Source organism: Melopsittacus undulatus, chromosome Z (genome assembly GCF_012275295.1).
Source record: "Melopsittacus undulatus isolate bMelUnd1 chromosome Z, bMelUnd1.mat.Z, whole genome shotgun sequence".
In the NCBI taxonomy this organism is placed as follows: domain Eukaryota; kingdom Metazoa; phylum Chordata; class Aves; order Psittaciformes; family Psittaculidae; genus Melopsittacus; species Melopsittacus undulatus.
The window spans coordinates 72,306,228-72,324,902 of record NC_047557.1 but is presented as its reverse complement, the minus strand read 5'-3'; the positions used below and the strand labels follow the sequence as shown (position 1 = coordinate 72,324,902).

Here is an 18,675-nt window from a genome sequence, read left to right as displayed (position 1 = left end):
GAACAGGCGAGTCCACAGGGCAGTGACTAATGGAGGAATCGTCTTGTCAAAAGACAGCAGACACCCACCTGCTCCATTCTAAAATACAAGCCAGTAAACCATACATCTCCCTATTTGCCAGCTGCTCAGAAAAAAGCATCACCAAGAAACAAGACAAGACGTAGCATGTTGGGTTACGGATACTTAAACCTGTTGCCCATGTTCCTCAAACTTAGAGGATGAAGATGCAGCACTACCATCTTCAGGTTCCATGACTGCCTCATTCCCCCTATTCTCTACATTATTACTTCATACTGACTTGCTGCTGGCTGTCATCCCGTCACAAGCTAAACAAAGTGAGTTCTATACCAGGACATATTCAGGAGTCTCCAGCTTCTCCTGTGTTGCATGAAATCATGGTGCACATGCAGTGGGGGGGGTTTGTTTGAAGGACAGGAACAGTCCAGGGTGTCTTTTTTCCAGATTCCACTGACACTAATGCAGTTTTCTGCATCAGCTATATAGTACAGAGACAAGCAGCAACACTGGGAAGGACAGAGGAGTGAGTGTGGTCAGCTAGGCCAGAGGTAGCACAGAACTGTCACATGAAGTCACAGCATGACAGATGCTGCTCCTGAAGAAAACAAGTCGGTGGTCAGAAGCACAGAAAAGGGCTAGGATTTGCCCAAATAAAGCTGAGTATTCTTTTGCACAGTGTCACAATATCTGAGTATCTAAATTCTCTGACACAGAAGGTCTGAGTAGAGCACTAGTAAGGCAGCACTACTGGTGAGACCACATCTGGAGTGCTGGGCATCTCAAGTACAAAGACATGGACACACTGGAGAAAGTCCAACAAGGGGCCACAATGATGACAAAAGGGACAGGAATGTCTCTCCTGTGAGGACAGGCTGACAGAGCTGAGATGTTCAACATGGAGAAGGCTCCAGGGGATCTCATCAGTGGATACAAATACCTAAAGGCAGGCTGCAAAGACGACAGAGCCGGATTCTGTTCAGTGGCGCATACTGACAGCACCAGAGGCAACTGGTACAGACTGAAGCATAGGAGGCTCCACTTCAACATCAGCAAACACTTCTTCACAGTGTATGGGTGACTGAGCACTGGCACAGGTTGTTCACAGAGGTGGTGGGAGTCTCCCCCCTCCAGGACCTTCAGAAGCTGCCTGGAAGTGGTCCTGGGCCCATGGCTCTAGGTGGTGGCCCTGCTTGAGCAGAGGGGATTGGACCAGATGACCCACAGGGCCCTTCTAATCTCAGCTTGCCTGTTACTCTGCAACAGCACAGATACAGGAGGTAAGAAGAAGACAGTGAGCTAGCACACATGAATATAAAATTAAGGCAGAAGAGAAAAATCTACAGATTCTCAGCACAAGAACTAGAGGAAGTAACCACTACCCGCACAGCTGTGTGAAGCGTCCCAGCCGGATGGTGTACACAAAACCACCTGCACAGTTAGCTCCTGCAAACCCAGTTTACAAAATGCTTCTTTAACTTCTGTAACATTGCTTTGTCCTTCAACGTGAGTGTCTGCCCATTCTCTTGGATTGCGGCTCAAAAGCATGCTTTTGGCAAGATAAATTGTGGTGAGAAGTTCCACAACTCAGTGTGCAGGAACCCCTCTTATATCTTTTGAATTCCAGTAAACTCAAATTAACAGTTTAAACACTGTGTATGTAATGCAGTGGACTTTATTTACCATTTTAGAAGCCTTTGCAGAATTTTGGAGTGAGCAGAAAAAGACGTTTTCAGTCCAGGTGAAGGCTAGCACTGAGCACCAGTATTCCATCTACTTGCTCTATGCTTCAGTCCTGTTAAACTTACCTGTGGTATCCCTGTGAAGTTCAGAAAAAAATTTCCTGCTTTAATCTTCCACAGGATTCAACTTCTAGGCGTCTGGTCTACTGTCATTTTCATCACCACTCATCAGTAGCTTGTGAATATATGTGCAAACACAAGCTCATCACCAGTAGACACAGACAACAGCAAGGTAGAGCTTTACTACTTAAGCCCCAGTGGCAACCATTTATTTAATATCTTACCCACCAAAGGGACACAGCTGCAGCAGAGCACCTCCCTGTATGTTTGCAAGTTTAAATCTGCGTCTGCAGCCCTCTTCAAACTGCTTGGATTAACCTTCACAAAGGGTATTGCAGCAGTTCTGTAACACACCAGAGAAGCTACTGTGTCATTGATAAAAATGGTGAAATAATCATAGAATCACTTAGGCTGGAAAAGACCTTTGAAATCATCAAGCCAAACCATGTACCTACCATTGCCAAGTCCACCATTAAAAAATGCCACTGAGCATCATGTCTACACATCTTCCACATACCTTCAGGGATAGTGAATCTACCACTGCTCTGGCCAGCTTGTTCCAATGCCTGATCCACTCTTTCAGGGAAAAAAAATTGTTCCTAATATCGAGGCTAAATCTACCCTGGCACAGCTTGAGGCCAGTTCCTCTTGTCCTATTGTTTGTTCCTTGGGAGAAGAGACCAGCCACCTCCTGGCTCCATCCTCCTTTCAGGTAGTTGTAAAGAGCGATAAGGTCCCCCCTGAGACTTCTCTTCTCCAGACTAAACACCTCCAGATCCCTCAGCTGTTCCCCATCAGACTTGTGCTCCAAGCCCTTACCAGCTCTGTTGCCCTTCTCTGGACCCGCTCCAGCACCTCCATGTCTCTTTTGCAGTGAGGGGACCAGAACTGAACACAGGATTCGAGGTGCAGCCTCACCAGTGCAGGGAGATGTTCACTGCCCTGGCTCTGCTGGCCACACTATTGCTGATACAGGCCAGGATGCCATTGGACCTCTTGGATGCCTGGGCTCAAGCTGCCTCATGTTCAGCAGCCATCAATCTGCACCCCCAGGTCCTATTCTGCTGAGCAGATTTCCAGTCACTCTTCCCCAAGCCTGGAGCATTGCAGGGGTTGTTCTGGCTCAAGTGCAGGACCTGGCAATTTGTGTTGTTGAACCTCACACAGTCCTGTGATACAGCCTGTCCAGATCCCCCTGCAGAGCTTTCCTGTCCTCCAGCTGCTCAACACTCCTGGCCAATTTGGTGTCATCTGTAAATTTACTGAAGGTGCACTTGATCCCCTCATCCAGATCACCAATGAAGATACTGAACACCAGCCCCTGTACTGAGCCCTGGGAGACACCACTAGTGACTGGTCACTGACTTGACATGATGTCATTTATCACCACTAATACAGCCTATGAGACTGAACAGACTACTCTTACAAGATAAGCAGCTAAGGCGAGTCTAACCAGAGCAAGGCTAGAACACAGTCCCTGTGAATGCTGGGTGACATTAGAAAGCCTAGGAAGCAGCAGAACAGATTTTCTGGATCAGTTTGTTTCAAAATTTAACCACCTTGGCAGACAGAGCTCCAAGCCAGTAAATAAGGAGTAGTAAGTTTAAGTCTTCCCTCCTCTCACTCTCCAAATCTCCAGTCCACCATCTTATTGGGACAAAGTGTCTGCAAGAGTCAGTAAGGACAAGGACACAGTTCAGAAACACCCAGACAGCCTCTGCACAGCAGGACTTTGAGTATGAAGCCAGCACTGGGCACATGACACAACAGAACATGCAGTAGAATTGTCAAAGGCCTTTAACTGCTCAGTGCCTTGTAGTGTATTTCCAGCTTAAGATGTGCACCTGCAGTGACAGCAGGAAACTACACAGGACTGCTTACCTGAGGAAGACATTATCCTCAGTTCCACTACAAGTGAGATAAGCTCCTTAACCAGCCCGCTGTTCCAGTTTCTTACAGCTTACATCTTGGGGGATAAATTGGATGGAGAATCAGTTTTTAAACTAAAGCTCTCAAGAGCTTTAGGGAAGCTTATAGAGACATGCAGGACAGCCTCCGGAGACGAACATTGCTGGCTGGACAGTCAGCAGCAAGGTGAAATCAGCTGAAATAAATGTCTGAAACCAAATGAAATAAATGTCTGCGCATTCAATTCAAACACCTCCTGTCAAAAGGGAGCAGATCTTAATTCACTCGAAGTCAACACATTTTGCTGTTTAAAAGATCTTTAATATCAGTAATGTGGGAAGTGACATCTCTGTGCACAACCGCACAGAGACTAGAGTTTTGGAGGTTCTGCCATTTCAGACACAGAAACGAAACACGAGGAAGAACATGCAATCAAACAATGATCAGCTCTAGATACATGATGATGTTTGGTCCAAAAAAAATAATAAAATTGAAACAATTAAACCAATTACTGCAAACGTAGCTTCTCTGAGTAAGGTTACAATATTGCATTTGTAGTGTTTCCATCATGCTCTCCTTCAGCGAACCAGCGGAGCCTGCTTGAGTGAGATGAGGACTGAACGCATGCGGGACACATCTTTTGCCTGCTTACTAGACTTGGGATTAAAGTCACAGAGCTGAGCCACACGTTCCCACTCAGTGCCCGGAAAAATGTCTTCTGCATCATTCACAAAGGCTTCTTCAGCTGCCCTAAAAGCAATGCAATGCACCTTGTGTTAATGTCCAGCACAGAAGGCACTCCTTCCCTCTTACAGGATGCAGTTTCTTTCAGCATGTTTCATAAGAAATGTGACCTGGCAGCTGCTGGTGGACATTATGGCCACTTAAGCTCCCACTGCCCTAACACTGGAAATGAAAGTACATTGCAGTAGTGTTCTGTGCACAAGCAGAGATTGCTGTGTCAAATGTTGGAATACAGGTGTTTGGTTCTAAGCATCATTACTGAGTCACCACACAAACTGCCAGGCAGTAACATACCCCTGTGTAGGCATTTTATTTATGGAGAAACACCCAAGTCTTAACTAGTTAAGCCTTTGCCATCTGACAGCTTACACTGGACACTTGCCAAATAGAAATTTACAACTCGTTGCAAGTAAAAATAGATCCCATTTGAGGGTTTACATAAGCCCCAAGACCTACAGGCCATCATAAAACTATCTGCTGATGACTCCCAGTGCTGTAGCGAAGCAGCATGAATCAAAAGGAACTTAATTAAGTCCCATGCTTGTGGGTGCTATAGCCTAATGCATACCTTAGTAGAGGGGATGACTCTGGAGTCAGCCTACAGGAGCTCTCACCCTAAGGAGACTCTAAAGAGGCTTTGTACATAACATCCAGGTTAGTGCCAGTGTCTTCCCAGCTGCATCCTTTTGTCATTGCTATGCTGCCAGCAGCATTGCTTCAATGCAGGGGTAACATTCCAGCATCAAGTATACATGAACTCCAGGGCCCTGTCAGTTGTCTGAGTGCAAGAGCAGTAACGCATCAAGAGATCAAACCAAATCCATCTACTCCAACAAGCAGTACAGAGAAAGCAGTGAAGATGACGCTCCCATGAGCACTATTCACAGGGATGAGGTTACAGACACCACTGAAGACAAGGGTCACTATGACACTGCTATTTTATGTGACATGACACTTTTAGGGGGCAGCGAAGATTTTTTTTACTTAACTGTTCTAGGCTGTAGCAAGGATGATTTATGTTTGTGCTTAAAGGTGAAGAGAAGAAAAGAAACAAGGAGAGAAAGTTTAAGTCAGATACAGAAAATGAGAATGAAGATGATCAGCTGGATGAACATGCACCAGTAGCTTAGCCTACATTCAGGAAACAGGCTGCCTGTTTTATGCAGCACTCTCACTGCACAACTTAGTTGGATATATGAGAATAAGGGGGTTTACCGGGAAAAAAATCTATCAAAATCAACTCCAGGAGAATTCAGAAAATCAAACACCACCTGTAAATCCATCATTTCAAAAGTCTTGTTTTACATCCAGTAATGAATTCCACACTGGACCATCAGTATTGGTGTACTCAAAGCCACATCATTACTCACCAATACAGCTTTTAAAGGAGCCACCTTAGAATCTGTGACATGGCTATCTTTTAATTCAAGTCTATAAACTGCGAGAAGAAATTAAAACAAGCCAATGAACACTGCTATTTTTCCATCCCACAGAAGCTAGCATAGTCATGGCTGCATTCCCATTGATACATTCGGCTGGCAAAATCCCTACAGAGCTGCTTCTAAATGTTCTCCCAGCAGCTAATGCTGATTTTGAAATACCATTTGCTTGTACTTTTCACATGCGCTCTCACAGTATCCTATTCCTATATGCACATACCTCTTCTAATCTGATTTATGGCAGGCAATTCCATTCTACTTTCCTTGAGTTGTGGAGCTTTATGTGCAAGCATGGCTTGAATGTTTTCCTGATTATGTAGGCAAATGAGCACAGTGGCTGTTACAAAGAATACAATTAAACATTGTATTGCTTTCTGGAAGTTATTAGAGCTAAGTAAAGAGCCCATGTGAGACTACAGACACTAACCCACACACCCAGCAAAGCATCTTGTAAGCAGTGTTCACTGGCCTGGAAACAACTGCAAACCCCTACACCTGAAGACCAACAAAGCCATCACCAAAATTCCAGTGGTATGCGAACTACATGACTTCATCTGAAAGTGCTGGCTGTTGTACATTGCATAGACAGGAAAACTGCAGATCAGAGTCAGTCCAAAAAGTAAAGGCTGTTTAATGGCTTATACTGCCTTGAAGTAATGAAGCAGTCACCCTCAGGCATTCAGCACTATTTCTGATCATCCTCATTGCCTAGTTGACTAGCAAAACAGAATTAGTAGTTAAGCAACATACACATAACCAATCACGTCAGCGAAGGGTTGTTTGTAGAAAGCTTCATCTGCCACCCTAGGTAGCAAGTAGTCCAACAGGCAGGCAAGCAGGCAGGAGAAAAGAGATAAGGATGAGAAGTACAGAACAGAGCTGAAGTCAGTTTTAACAATCACTTTAACCTTGTTTCACCAAGACTTACTACAGAAAAGCAGCTATTACAGGCAATGTATCCGTTAAGCCCCTGCCTCAGAGGGGCACACAAAAGCTCTGCTACATCCCACAAGTTGGGACCAGCTAGTTTAGGACTAGAGTCCCAGGGTCTGCGTTAGGCTGCTTCCAATGGATGGGACCTACATTATGACAGATGCGAATGCCAAACACTCCTGTGCAACACTTGTGGACTCTGCTCCAGAAGGTATATCCACACTCAAACACTGGCCATAATAAAGTCATGGGGGCATCATAAGCTCAGGCCACCAGCTAGAACAGTGCCAATCCTGTTCCCTTTTTTGGCCCAACCAATAGACTACACTTCAGTGAATGGACATGTCAAATCCAGACTTCTGTAGAAAGCAGAGTCTACCCAGGACTCTACTCACCTGCTGTTCATTTTGGTAAGAAAAATAGCAGTTCAATAAAACAATCTTGAAATCTGTAGGTTCCCAAAGCATAAAGCAGTCCCAATGACTGCCTGGATAGAGTGACACTAGTAACCCTGAGTCAGAAGGAGAGACCTAAGTGGTATTAAGTCAGTACCATCATATTTACCTTTATGTAGCTTGAAGTCAAAATCCCAAAGGGAACCTTCTAAGAAAAATCTAAGTGCTTACCATACTAGTAGTCATTAGCTTTTGCCCCAGTCATTAGTTTCTGCCAGGTTGGGTTTGAAGTGCACAATTCAAACCCAACCTAGGCAGAGTCAGCATTTAGTTCTTCACTAGCAGAACTGAGCCAGATTATTTCTCAAATGTTTCCAAAAGGAGCAGCCAAAGGTTTTAAGATATTGAAATAATCTGTAGCAAAGACTAACTATAAGGCCACTTTCATGTATTCTACTGACAGCAAATAAGATTGCAAGTCCCAAGGCAAGTAATTACAGTCACTGTGCAGCTAGGAGCATGCAACAAGTGAATAGATTAAAACTTTTTCTCACCACATTCAAACTTGTATCTTAAAGGATCTTCAGTAATTCTGGTTCATTATCTTACTGCTCTCTTTTGGTATTCTTGGGATATGTAATCTAGATAAGAAAACCTAAAAAGATGGTCTACTACCAGAGACCCATTTCTTAGTAGAAGAGGTTATTTTAATGGTCTGAAGGACTGATGCCATAGAACATACTAGAACTACTCTCACTCTGCATTGCTCTCATGCCCAGTACCATAATTCTTCAGATGACCAGAGCAATCTTACCTGTTGCTGGCTTTTGTTTTCTGGAGCTTTTCCTCTTGTCTTGCATACCACTCCTCCAACTCCTTTATTGCTTTCTCTTTCCATTCTGCTTCCTGCTTTCGTGAGTTCGCATCTGAAAGTTTAATTACTTTGTCAGTCCTATTTGCTCCCACTGTATCTCACTAACATCTTAGCTGATGGCTCAACATGCACTCTAGTGCAGACAGTTGCTTGATCTACTCAGACAAAAGTTAGGAGATCTCCTGATGTAGGCCATGAGGACTCTGAATACCATGAACATTCAGAGAATTAGCTAAATAGAATGCCTGCACTGCTTAGCCAGGACAGTCCACTTCAGTTTAGGATACACGTTTGCAGACTAATTCAGGTCCAGTGGGTCTGTTGGCCTGCAAACTGTTTACAACCAGAAACAGTCACCTCGCTGTACTAGTGGTAGAACAAAGTTCAGTAAAACCTATATGCTTAGACAAAGCAAATGAGCCTGGCACTCAGCACTCTTCTACACCCAGCTTACAAGTCAGGACAAGCTCTTCTGCTGTAACTAGCTCAGAAGAGGAGCAACAGGGTAAGATCTTTCAAGAATCATACTGCCTTCTTGCTAATTTAAGTGGAAAGTATAAGAGTTCATAGGCTCTTAGAAGCTGTCCACAGGCAGATATCACTGCATTTGACAGCTGTTTAGCTCCCAGTCCACTGCTTAGCTCTTAGCTTAAGGTCTGGGTGACAAGTGACAGCTTCGGTATTACAAAATGAGCAATCTTTATCCTTTGAAAAAAAGGAAAGTGGCTGCAGTATTCATTCACTCTTTTCTGCTGGTGAAAGCTGTTTATTTTCTGTCAGTTTATTTGTATGTAAAGGGCAGGCTACAAGAACGCTCTTAAGGTTCAGGAAGCCACTTCCTTGCTAACTCGTACATTAGTACTAAATCTGCTTCCTAGAAGACTTATCCAGATCTGCTGCTCAACCTCAAGAAGTAGTTTTCAGTTCCCAAGAGCTGGAAGAACGGTTGAGAATTCTGCTGCTGAAAAAGCTGCCTTTAAGTTATACACAAGCAAGAACATTACTGCAACAATCTCCCTCCTTACCAAGTTGCTCCAGGCGCTCCTTTTGCTCATCTCTCCACTTACGAATGCTCTCTGGCTCTGACTGCAGTCCATCTACCTGGCACGTGGCAGCAGAGGAGTCATTTGTACCATTACTCTCCTTAAAGAGAGGGAATAGCAATGTAGTTTATACATGATGACTGAATATTTCAACCATCTGGAAACTACATAAAATTGGACTCTACTTAAACTGAGCACATAACACATTCATCCGATGTGATACCACATTTAACAACAAAAAGGTCTGACCAGATTACAGCAGGATAGAACCACATTAATACAGGACTGCCTCTAGCAATCAGGGCTCAAACAGAAGTTCAAGCTGACAGGGAAGCCACACTGTGTCAGAACTCTGTAAGTGAAGAAAGCAGAAGAAAATGCCGAGCACCACACTGTGCCATGTAGCACCTAGAGATCCCCCAGTTTGTTTCACCTTAAATATTTGCTGTGAAAGTAGTCTTTTTATTTTGCTACTGGTTTACACATAGAAGTTTAAAATGTTCTCTGTAACTTATTTGTCTGCCCCAGAGACATTTATGAACTTACTCATACTAAAAGCCAATGTCCTTAAAAGACATGACAGAATTTGGATTGCATCCTTTCCATCCCCAACCATTCTACGATCCTGTAATCTCCACCCTTTGTTATTAGTATGGCTGACTAACGTGCTAGTTGAGCTATTTATCCAGCAGCTTAATTTCATGAAATTCCATGTCACGAAGAACTGTATGTTTTCAGTCAAATCCTTATAAGAGAAATCTTGACATGACAAAAAAAGTTATCTTTAAAGAACAAGTAATTGAGAAAACTCTGCTTTAAACTAGGAAGACAGAGCATGTTTCAGCTTACTAGCCAGTGGCAAGTCAGTGTTATGTCATACCACAGAGCCTGTCAGTCTGCTTACAGCTACATCCTATTAAGCCATAATTCAAAACAGACTGCTGCTTTAAGTTGCCTCTAAGTTCAGAGGAGAGGTATATTAACAGCTTTAAGAAATGAGTTATGAGGACAGAAGTTCCTTGTCAGAGATGAGATTAAGCGTACAGTACCGACAAGAAACTCAAAGTAATAGTCTAGATTAAGGTAAAGTTCTCAGAGTAGAACAGCAGATAATAATTCTATCTTACCTGATAGACTTCTCCATTAACCACTCTGTCAACAGCACCTGTAAAGAAGTTACTGTAGTTTAGCCATTTGAGAAAAGACAGAACAGCCAGATTTACTGATTTCAATAACTTGTATGGAAAGCTTTACTGGAGCATCTAACATGGGTGTTTGCAAACAGGTGTTACTTGATGACCTGCAGGGACACTTCCTTATCTTTGCGCTTTTCTGGCACAAGAAACTAAGTGAGCCATTATTTTGCAGAACCAGCAACACAGTGTCATTTCTTCACCATGAGATCATGCTTCAGACTATCTAAACAGCATTGCTGATACTGCTGACAAGCTGCCACAGACAGCATACAGTTAGTTCCTCCCACTTTCTTCTCCCTGTCTCAGAAGCTGACTCCTAGACAACTGTTTACAAGGCAAGAAGTGCAACTTACTGCTTTAGTCTCTACCTGGAAGATTAAATATCCTGCAGCCAACACTTGGTAATTCTCATCCTAGCCTGGTTACCTCCTAATTCATAATCAGCTCAGAAGATGTACACTCCTAGCAAAGTCACCTTATGTGACAACTGACATGTTTGATAGGTTCCTGCTGCAGCATTATTCTCTCTGAAGCCACACCAGCAGCAGAACCTCATGAACATCAGCTAGAAATCCTTGCCACAGAACCCTACAATTTCATGTTATTAAAACACAGCCATAGGGAACACATCTCAGATACGAGGCAAATGTTTGAGTGTGTGAAACTAAATCTCCAGACTACACAAAACACACCAAGATTTTCAAGAACTGCTAAATCTCAACAAAGTATTTCTCTGGAACAGTGCTATATAACACCTGCCTGCATGATACAAGTCTGTTACTATGTTTGTTTCACCCATAAAGCCACCATAGATAAAACTTAACACACAGAAGTGTCTCTGCCCTGTTAAGTAACCCAATAGTAAACAGAAAAATCAAGTTATTTTGCCATCTTAAATAAGATAGCTAATTTACCTAACAGCATTATGCTGCTGTATCCTCTATTCCTTTGTGGCTATGTAGGCCCTAGTTTCCCATAAGTGGTGTTAGTGGCACACTGGAAGCTCTTCATGCTCATTTATCAGGGAAGTAGACAGGTATTATGAAGCCCTTATCCCTGAGCCCTGAATAGCAGTCATTAACTGTATTAAGCAGAGGACTGTAAAGTCATCAGTTCAAACCTGGCAGCTAAATTGGAAGACACTAGTCTCCAAGACCATAGCTAGTAACTTCTGTAGGGGAAGATTCCAGTTAACAAAAAAAAAAAAAAAAGCCCAACCAAAAACAACAAGAAGAAAATAACCCCCCCCCCAAAACCAACCAAAAAAAAAAAAACCTTTTCATGAGAATCTGGACTCCTATTATCTGAAAGGTGGTAGCTGCTTTGTAGAGATCACTAAACAAACTCTGACCTGGGCAGTTACAGTTCTGCTAAACAAGCTTATGAAGACTAAAGCCCACAGAGAAAACATGCTCACACTTCACTGTCCTTCAATTTAATCCCATCTGCACTACAGGCACACGCTGTGGCTGTTCACCTTGTCTTGACAGGGCTGAAATTAAAAGCCAAGCCAACACCTGCAACTCAGACTCATACTAACAGCTTGGATAAGCCAGATGCCTACTCTGCCTGCCCTGGAAGAGCAGAGAGTAGTTCACACATAGTCTTGAACTTGTGTTGTCCAGTCTGATGGTCCGAACAACTTCCAACAGATGCTAGCTTTTTAATACATGGAGTTCTCATCTCCAGGGGAAAGGCAGTTTTTTCATGAGACAGACTCCTTTGGAAGCACTGGCTCACCAGCCAGGTGAAAGGGTTGAGCCTTGAAGATTCTTCTAAAACCTGTGAGAATATAACCAAGTTTTTCTGTTACACCAAAACCCAGGCATTAAGGTTTCAGCACTCTGGCCGGTCGTCTACTGAGGACTGTAACTGAGGTAAAACACGTGCTTGTCTTTGGGTTGCTTTTCTTTTGCATAGAAACAGCAGCTAAGTGGCACAAAGTGTTTCCAGAGAGCACTCACGTTAGGAGCATTAAAACTATCACTAAAACAAGCTTCCCGTCTGTTCTGAGCTCTCCAGAACTAGTGATTAAGACGCGGAGTCAGCATGCTGACAGAGCGTAACACCAGCAGAAGAGGAAATGGAGTCACAAGCATGCTAACTGGAACAAGACCAACAGCCAGACCTTCTCTCATTTCAGCTCTCCATTCTCACTGCCTGTATAATTCAGGATGAAGTCTAGAAAATCTGTCTGCTTCCCAGCCTTCAAAATGCTGGGTGCGTGTCAAATTTCTTTGTCCACAGAAGTATGTTATTTCATATCTGACCCCCCCACAAAAAAAGAAAAAGCCTAATACTGTTGCTGCTGTCCTCATGTTTTCATCAGCCATAAATAACGTGCACTCTTTACTGGCCTCAGAGTCCATCCTGGTCCATCACAGCATTGCATCTTGAAGCTCCTGAAATTAACACTGCACATTGTACTTAGTAATGATCCATGTTCCTTGGTGTTCACTTCTGAACTTAAGATAAAGCTTTATTTCCAAGGATACTGTTTCAAAGAACATGTTCAACCATCTACAGCTCTAACACATGCTGAGAGACAATAGCATAATAAAAAACTCCCATACAGCCACCCAGATAGTTTAGAGTCTCAAAAGGTCTGGAGAGGATAAACCGTATCAGTGACCTTACATTTACAGGAAAGAAACAACAGCACAGCTTGTCAGAAACAGACAGGTAGAGTCACTGCCCTTCACACATACCATAACTTACCAAAGGAAGGGCTGGGCAGGCTGCAGAAATACAGTAAGAGGTTGGTCACTTCAGTACTACAAATAAAAGTATGGCTTCAGAGGCTTATCATAACAATTACCAACTGCTCTGAAGGCAACTACCTGCATTAATACCAGACTCAGTACTACCTGGCATATAAGGACTTTTGCTTGACTTATTAACTAGTCTCTCTGAAGCCTTACTCTTAATGCAAAAAAGACAACAGCTATCAGGACAGAAGCTGGACTTTGCAGAGGTAGCTCTTCTAACATGAGTCCAACCACTTCCTAACACATTGATTAGATCCTCCTGAAGTCTTCCTATCCATCTGTACTTTGGACAATATCCTTATGCAGGAGAAATAAGCTTCAGTATGACCACACAGTCCTCACAGTTAAAGGACTGACACATTTTTCTTATGTTAGTTTAAAATAAAAGTATTTTTATGAGCTACTTTCAGTATTTCTTTTAAATAGTAAGTACTCCTTCACTGCTACTTTGAGTGAACTAGTAGCTACAGTAGAAACAAAAGAAGAACATAACCAAGTTTCACATATTCTGGCATAAGGTTGAGTAACTTCACCACTCAAAGTCTAGTTTGTCATCGTTTTTGTTCTGGGCACAAATCATTCTTCAAGTACCTCTCATCCATAAGAGATGAGAAAAGAAAAATCTAACCCAAAGATTTTGTTTAGATAGCCATGTTAAGAAACTTTGAATGTTTTTCTCCTTCAGATGCTATTTGACAAGCTGTCACAAGGTTTTTGTATTGACATACTGGTTCTAGAAGCAACAGCACTTCTACCTGAACTCATTCTCTCCTGCTCAGAGGACACAGCAAGTGAACTGCTGTATAACATGAAGATGTAGTACTGTCAGACTGGGGAGACTTGAGGAATTTCACTGTAGATAAACACAGGCATTGATTCATCACCAAAAGAAAATCTCATAAAAGACCAAGTTACTAATAAGTAGGCAATGGTACTGTATTCCCGTTTTCTGAAGCAGTGATTGATTCTGGTTCATCCTTCAAGGGAAATTATATTAGTTTTCATGTCAACAAGATGGCTACATCACCATAAACATCCAACTGGTTCAGGCCTGTATTCCAACGCTGACCATGGCAGTATGAAGTGATGCTGGGTGAGACACATGAGCATGGCAATATTCTGCCATTAACCCCATACTCACCCAGTACCCACCACTGCCATGAGCAGAAATATACACAAACATCAGTTTCCTGATATTAACAGTTCATGAAGTCCACTATTGTCCATGTACATGTCTATTCTTTAAGAGGCTGCAGTTTAAAAAGTGTGTGTTGTATGAGGCACCACGTTTCTTAAAAGTGTATTTCAGGAAGTTCATGACTGCTTCTCATAATATTTGAGGTTAAGATTTTCAAACTTCAGTTAAGAGTTGCCTGAGTTAGGACTTCTGGGCCAGTATTTAGAAAAAAACACATCCAACAGACCTGTGAATAAGGAGTTAAAAAGGTTATGGTTAAAAAAAGTAAATCCACAAATCCCTGATCATAATGCTTAAAGATTAACGGAATTACAATACAGTTTAATGAACTAATATGCACTAGAGACTAAAGCTGTCTGGGCTATTTGTTCAGATGTTGATCAGATGATAAGAAATCTCAAACACAAATGGCAAAACAAGTCTTTATATCATGTCACCATGCCTGACCCAGTACATTTGCACAGCTGCAGTCCACACTATCAAGGAGGGTGTGAGAACAAGAACAGTATCCAACAATCAGAAAGTGGACGTTCTACTAACAAATGGGATCACCAAAACCCACAACACAACCTGCTATGCCTCTGGGACAGCTCAGAGCATGTGACCCCAGTGCATACAAGAAAGCAAGGTGACATACAGATCACATCCTCACTTCCCAAATCCTGAGATCATATTATACTGTTTTATGGCACTCTTTCTCTAGAAAGTTCTCCAATTAACATGTCACCTGAACTTCTGCAACTTGAGTAAAAGACCTTGAGAAGCAGCTTAAGAACTGCTTTTACATATTAAGCCAATCTAGAAGAGTTTAATAACTTTTTTTTTTTCAAAAAATCATTCTCCTCAGCCACACTGCACGCACAAAGATATAGATTTAGCTGGTTCTTATAACCTGTAAAAAAGGCCAATGACAGAACTTTCTCCAAATAAATTAGTCCTTAAACAGCTACTTTAATGTTTTAGAGTCTGTTTAGAACCTAAAGACTGTCCAGTGCATAATGTTTGTCTGATGCCTCCTAAAGCAGGAGGGGAAGCATTCACTGTGCCTGTTTCTGCAGTATACACAGAAAACAGAAGCCATGTGTGATACCAAATCAGGATGTGTTCTAATAACAAGCTGTGCCAGGGGAGGTTTAGGGTGGATATTAGGGACAATTTCTTCCCTGAAAGGGTGGTCAGGCATTGGAACAGGCTGCCCAGGGCAGTGGTAGAACCAGCATTCCTGGAAGCGTTCACAAACCATGTACATGGATCCTTAGTGACATGGTTTAGTGGTGGACTTAGAAGCCCCAGGGGAATGGTTGGACTGATGATCATGAAGGTCTTCTCCAACCTGATTTGATTCTGTGATTCTATAAATAAATCCTCATGTTCCAGCACTTCCGCAAGTTATTCCACTGCACTCTTTTTACAGTAAGCACGTAGTCTGTGTATCTGAACTCCATGAAGGAGCTGACTAAGGGCTACGCTAGCACGGAATAAGCACTGAAAGCAGCAGTTTGTCAGTTTATCTAGTTGGGCTTTATTCCAAAGGATACTATGAACCCACATCCTCATACATTAAGATATGACAGAATATCAGAAATCAAGTTGAATAATGAAGACTTAATTCCAAAGATGTTCCAACAGTGAGCTGGGAAGCAAAGATACTCAACTTAGTCTGAAGAAGAGTGGCATCTTCCCAAAGTGACAAAGGAATGTCACAAGAGCAGACACATTCTTATGGACCAGTGACAAGCACAAGCAGTCTTCCAAGACTGTTGAAACACAGTTAAGTGCAGTGCCATCCTACATTCACGATTCCTTTCTACTTCAGTTAAAAACCCTAAATCCTATGTAATCACAAGTATCCAGACAGGGCTACTGTAGATAGTCTGTTAGACTAGCCTCCAGCTCCCAACATACCCTCCTCTGAATGCAAGTGTTAGTCTTCTCACATTCAGTACAAAGGTTGCCCAGGAACAAAGGCTAGAGCCCTAGTAAACTTTAGCTCCATTGCTAGCATACTTTAACTCTACGATCACTGCCTTCGAAGCCAGAAACGCAAGTGGCAGAACACATCATGACTTACCCTGCTTAGTTTCAGGTACCCCTGGATCAGTTACCCAGCAGTGCTCTCCACACTTCGGGGAACCTGAGCCCTGGGGCGCTCCTGTAAGATCTTCCAGAAGCGCCTGTTAGAAGCCATAACTCCCCCCACCCGCGGGCGCTAGGGTGTCCGGCACACAGCACACCGCTGCACGGCCCAGCAACCCAGGAGCATGCGCCGCTCTCCTGCTCGGAGCGAGTGCGCCGCCAGCCGCGGCGCCTCCACGGGAGCAGAGACACTGCGGAGCCGTGGTACCAGGCCCGGGACCACTCCCCTCCCAGTCGCCCGCTGTACCCGGGTCCAGGCCCTCCGGGACCTGCAGCTCCGCCGGCACCTCGCCGTTCTCCAGGATGTTGTAGCCCTCGTCATTCTCGATGCCCGCGATCTCGTTTTCCTGCTGCGCCAGGAAGGCGGCAGCAGGATCCTCCTCGATGCCTTCCAAAACCCCGTTACCGGCAGCCACAGTCTGCTGCTGACTGCCCACGAACTCCAGCTCTGCCATGGCGGCGACACTAAGCAAGAATGGCAGCTCCCGCGCCCCTGCAGCTCGACAAACCAGCGCGAAAGGGGCGGGAGACCGGCCAGCTCCTATCAGAGTCGAGCACCGCCGCGGCAGAGCCAATCAGTGAGCAGCGGAGGCGGGGATAACGGTACTTCATGCTCTATGCCTTGGTCTTGAGTCAATCAGCACCAGTAGCGCAGCTGGACGCGGGGAGTAGCTAGGCTGGGGTGGGCGCGATTTCTGGCAGGCGGGAGGGCGGCTTTCCCGCAGGTTTGCCTTCCAGGAGGAACACAGTAAGGTCATTTATATTAAGTGATCTTGTACAGCACAGGGAAACCGAAGGGCTCAGAGTACCAGCAGTAACAACAGAAGGGCGCGATCTGTAACAACGGGAAACACGAAACATCGTCACAAGCTACATGTTGCACTCACAGAAACCCAATAGCCTTGTCCCATCACCTCGTCTGACAAATTCACTCTGCTGTCCTCACATGTAAACAAAGTTGGACTATGTCACGGCTTCCCTCTAACTGTGAACGTTGGCTTTTGGATGACAGCCTTCTCTTCTGCCCATCCAATGGCTCTCAGCCCCATGGGGGACTTCTGATCACTAAGTGCCACAAACACAAACGGAATATTATGAATTAAAATGAAAAGCAAATCTAGTTACTTACTTGTCTTAAGGTTGCAGGATAGGAGGAAGGCATATGAAATATAAGCAGTATTACAGGTTTGCAGATGGCCCAGGAAAAGTGTTATGTGTGTTCCATCAGAATGGGAAACTTAATGTTACTATTTTTTTGATGCAAAGATAAAATCCACTGATTCATTAACTCTGTTTTGATGATGAATGGCAAAAACTGTATGCTGTCTATAACTCGAATACACGCTTTTGCACTATTAAAGCCTTGTATTTTCTTTTTTTTTCCTGCTTTCTCACCCTGCAAAAGAAGTGAAGGTACCACCTTTAAAGGCAGATGTTAAGAGACCATTACAGAACACCATCCACAGTGGTTTGCTGATGTGTCACTGAGGTGAAGAGTGTATTGCAGGAGAACTACATGAATAAAATCTTCATGGAACAACAAAAAGGCAAGCAGACTACAAAAGGCTTTAGGGATGGGTCTTTTTATCTTCATTCTTTAAAAGAGGGTGACATGTAATTCCAGTTTCTAAATGTACTGAGATCTGGTTTATAAGTAGTTTAAAAAGATGATTGTTCCAAGCCCCATCCAACCTGGCCTTGAGCACTGCCAGGGATGGGGCAGCCGCAGCTTCTCTGGGCACCCTGTGCCAGGGCCTCACCACCCTCACAGGGAAGAACTTCTGCCTAAATCTCCCCTCTGTCAAGCTATAGCCATTGCCCATTGTCCTGTCCTGACAGGCACTTGACAAAGCCCCTCTCCAGAGTGCACAGGCACTTCATCAAGCTCACATATGTAGGCTGTGACCATGGAGAACATCCAACTTTCTCCACAAGGGACCTGATGTTAAAACCAGAGCTGTGAGCTTTCAGGGAATCACACTTGTGCTACATTCTCGCCTTCATCAGATCCCCCATAGTGGTTCAGTATGTTGTTTCTCTTCTGTGAAATGCATCTTCTCACATGGAGGCAGAGATGACAGTATTCTGCCTGTGCTTATTATCTGGGTGGTCCACTACAAATGATGCTGGCATTGCTAGTCAGAAACCTGAAGATACCCTTGTCAGAACACAGAACTGGTGAGTTTTCAGGCTTATTTGCAGCCTGTGTGAATTTGCAGTGCAA

General features: G+C 43.7%; 1 protein-coding gene across 1 annotated transcript; it reads right to left on the bottom strand.

Moving 5' to 3' along the window:
- Positions 1–4,024: 4,024 nt before the first annotated feature.
- Positions 4,025–16,950, bottom strand: CLTA (clathrin light chain A). Its single transcript, XM_005143437.3, has 5 exons — positions 16,699–16,950; positions 10,281–10,318; positions 9,136–9,253; positions 8,051–8,162; positions 4,025–4,475 (listed from the first exon to the last, which is right to left on the bottom strand). Exons 1-5 carry the CDS (start codon positions 16,904–16,906, stop codon positions 4,304–4,306), a joined length of 648 nt encoding a protein of 215 aa, XP_005143494.1. The 5' UTR covers positions 16,907–16,950; the 3' UTR covers positions 4,025–4,303.
- Positions 16,951–18,675: the final 1,725 nt, after the last annotated feature.

Coding starts and splice junctions, on each gene's coding strand:
- CLTA (XM_005143437.3), bottom strand. CDS start 16,906: ATGGCAGAGCTGGAGTTCGTGGGCAGTCAGCAGCAGACTGTGGCTGCC. Junction 9,254..10,280: donor TTAATGGAGAAGTCTATCAG/GTAAGATAGAAT, acceptor CCTCTCTTTAAG/GAGAGTAATGGTACAAATGA. Junction 8,163..9,135: donor GGAGCGCCTGGAGCAACTTG/GTAAGGAGGGAG, acceptor TTAAACTTTCAG/ATGCGAACTCACGAAAGCAG.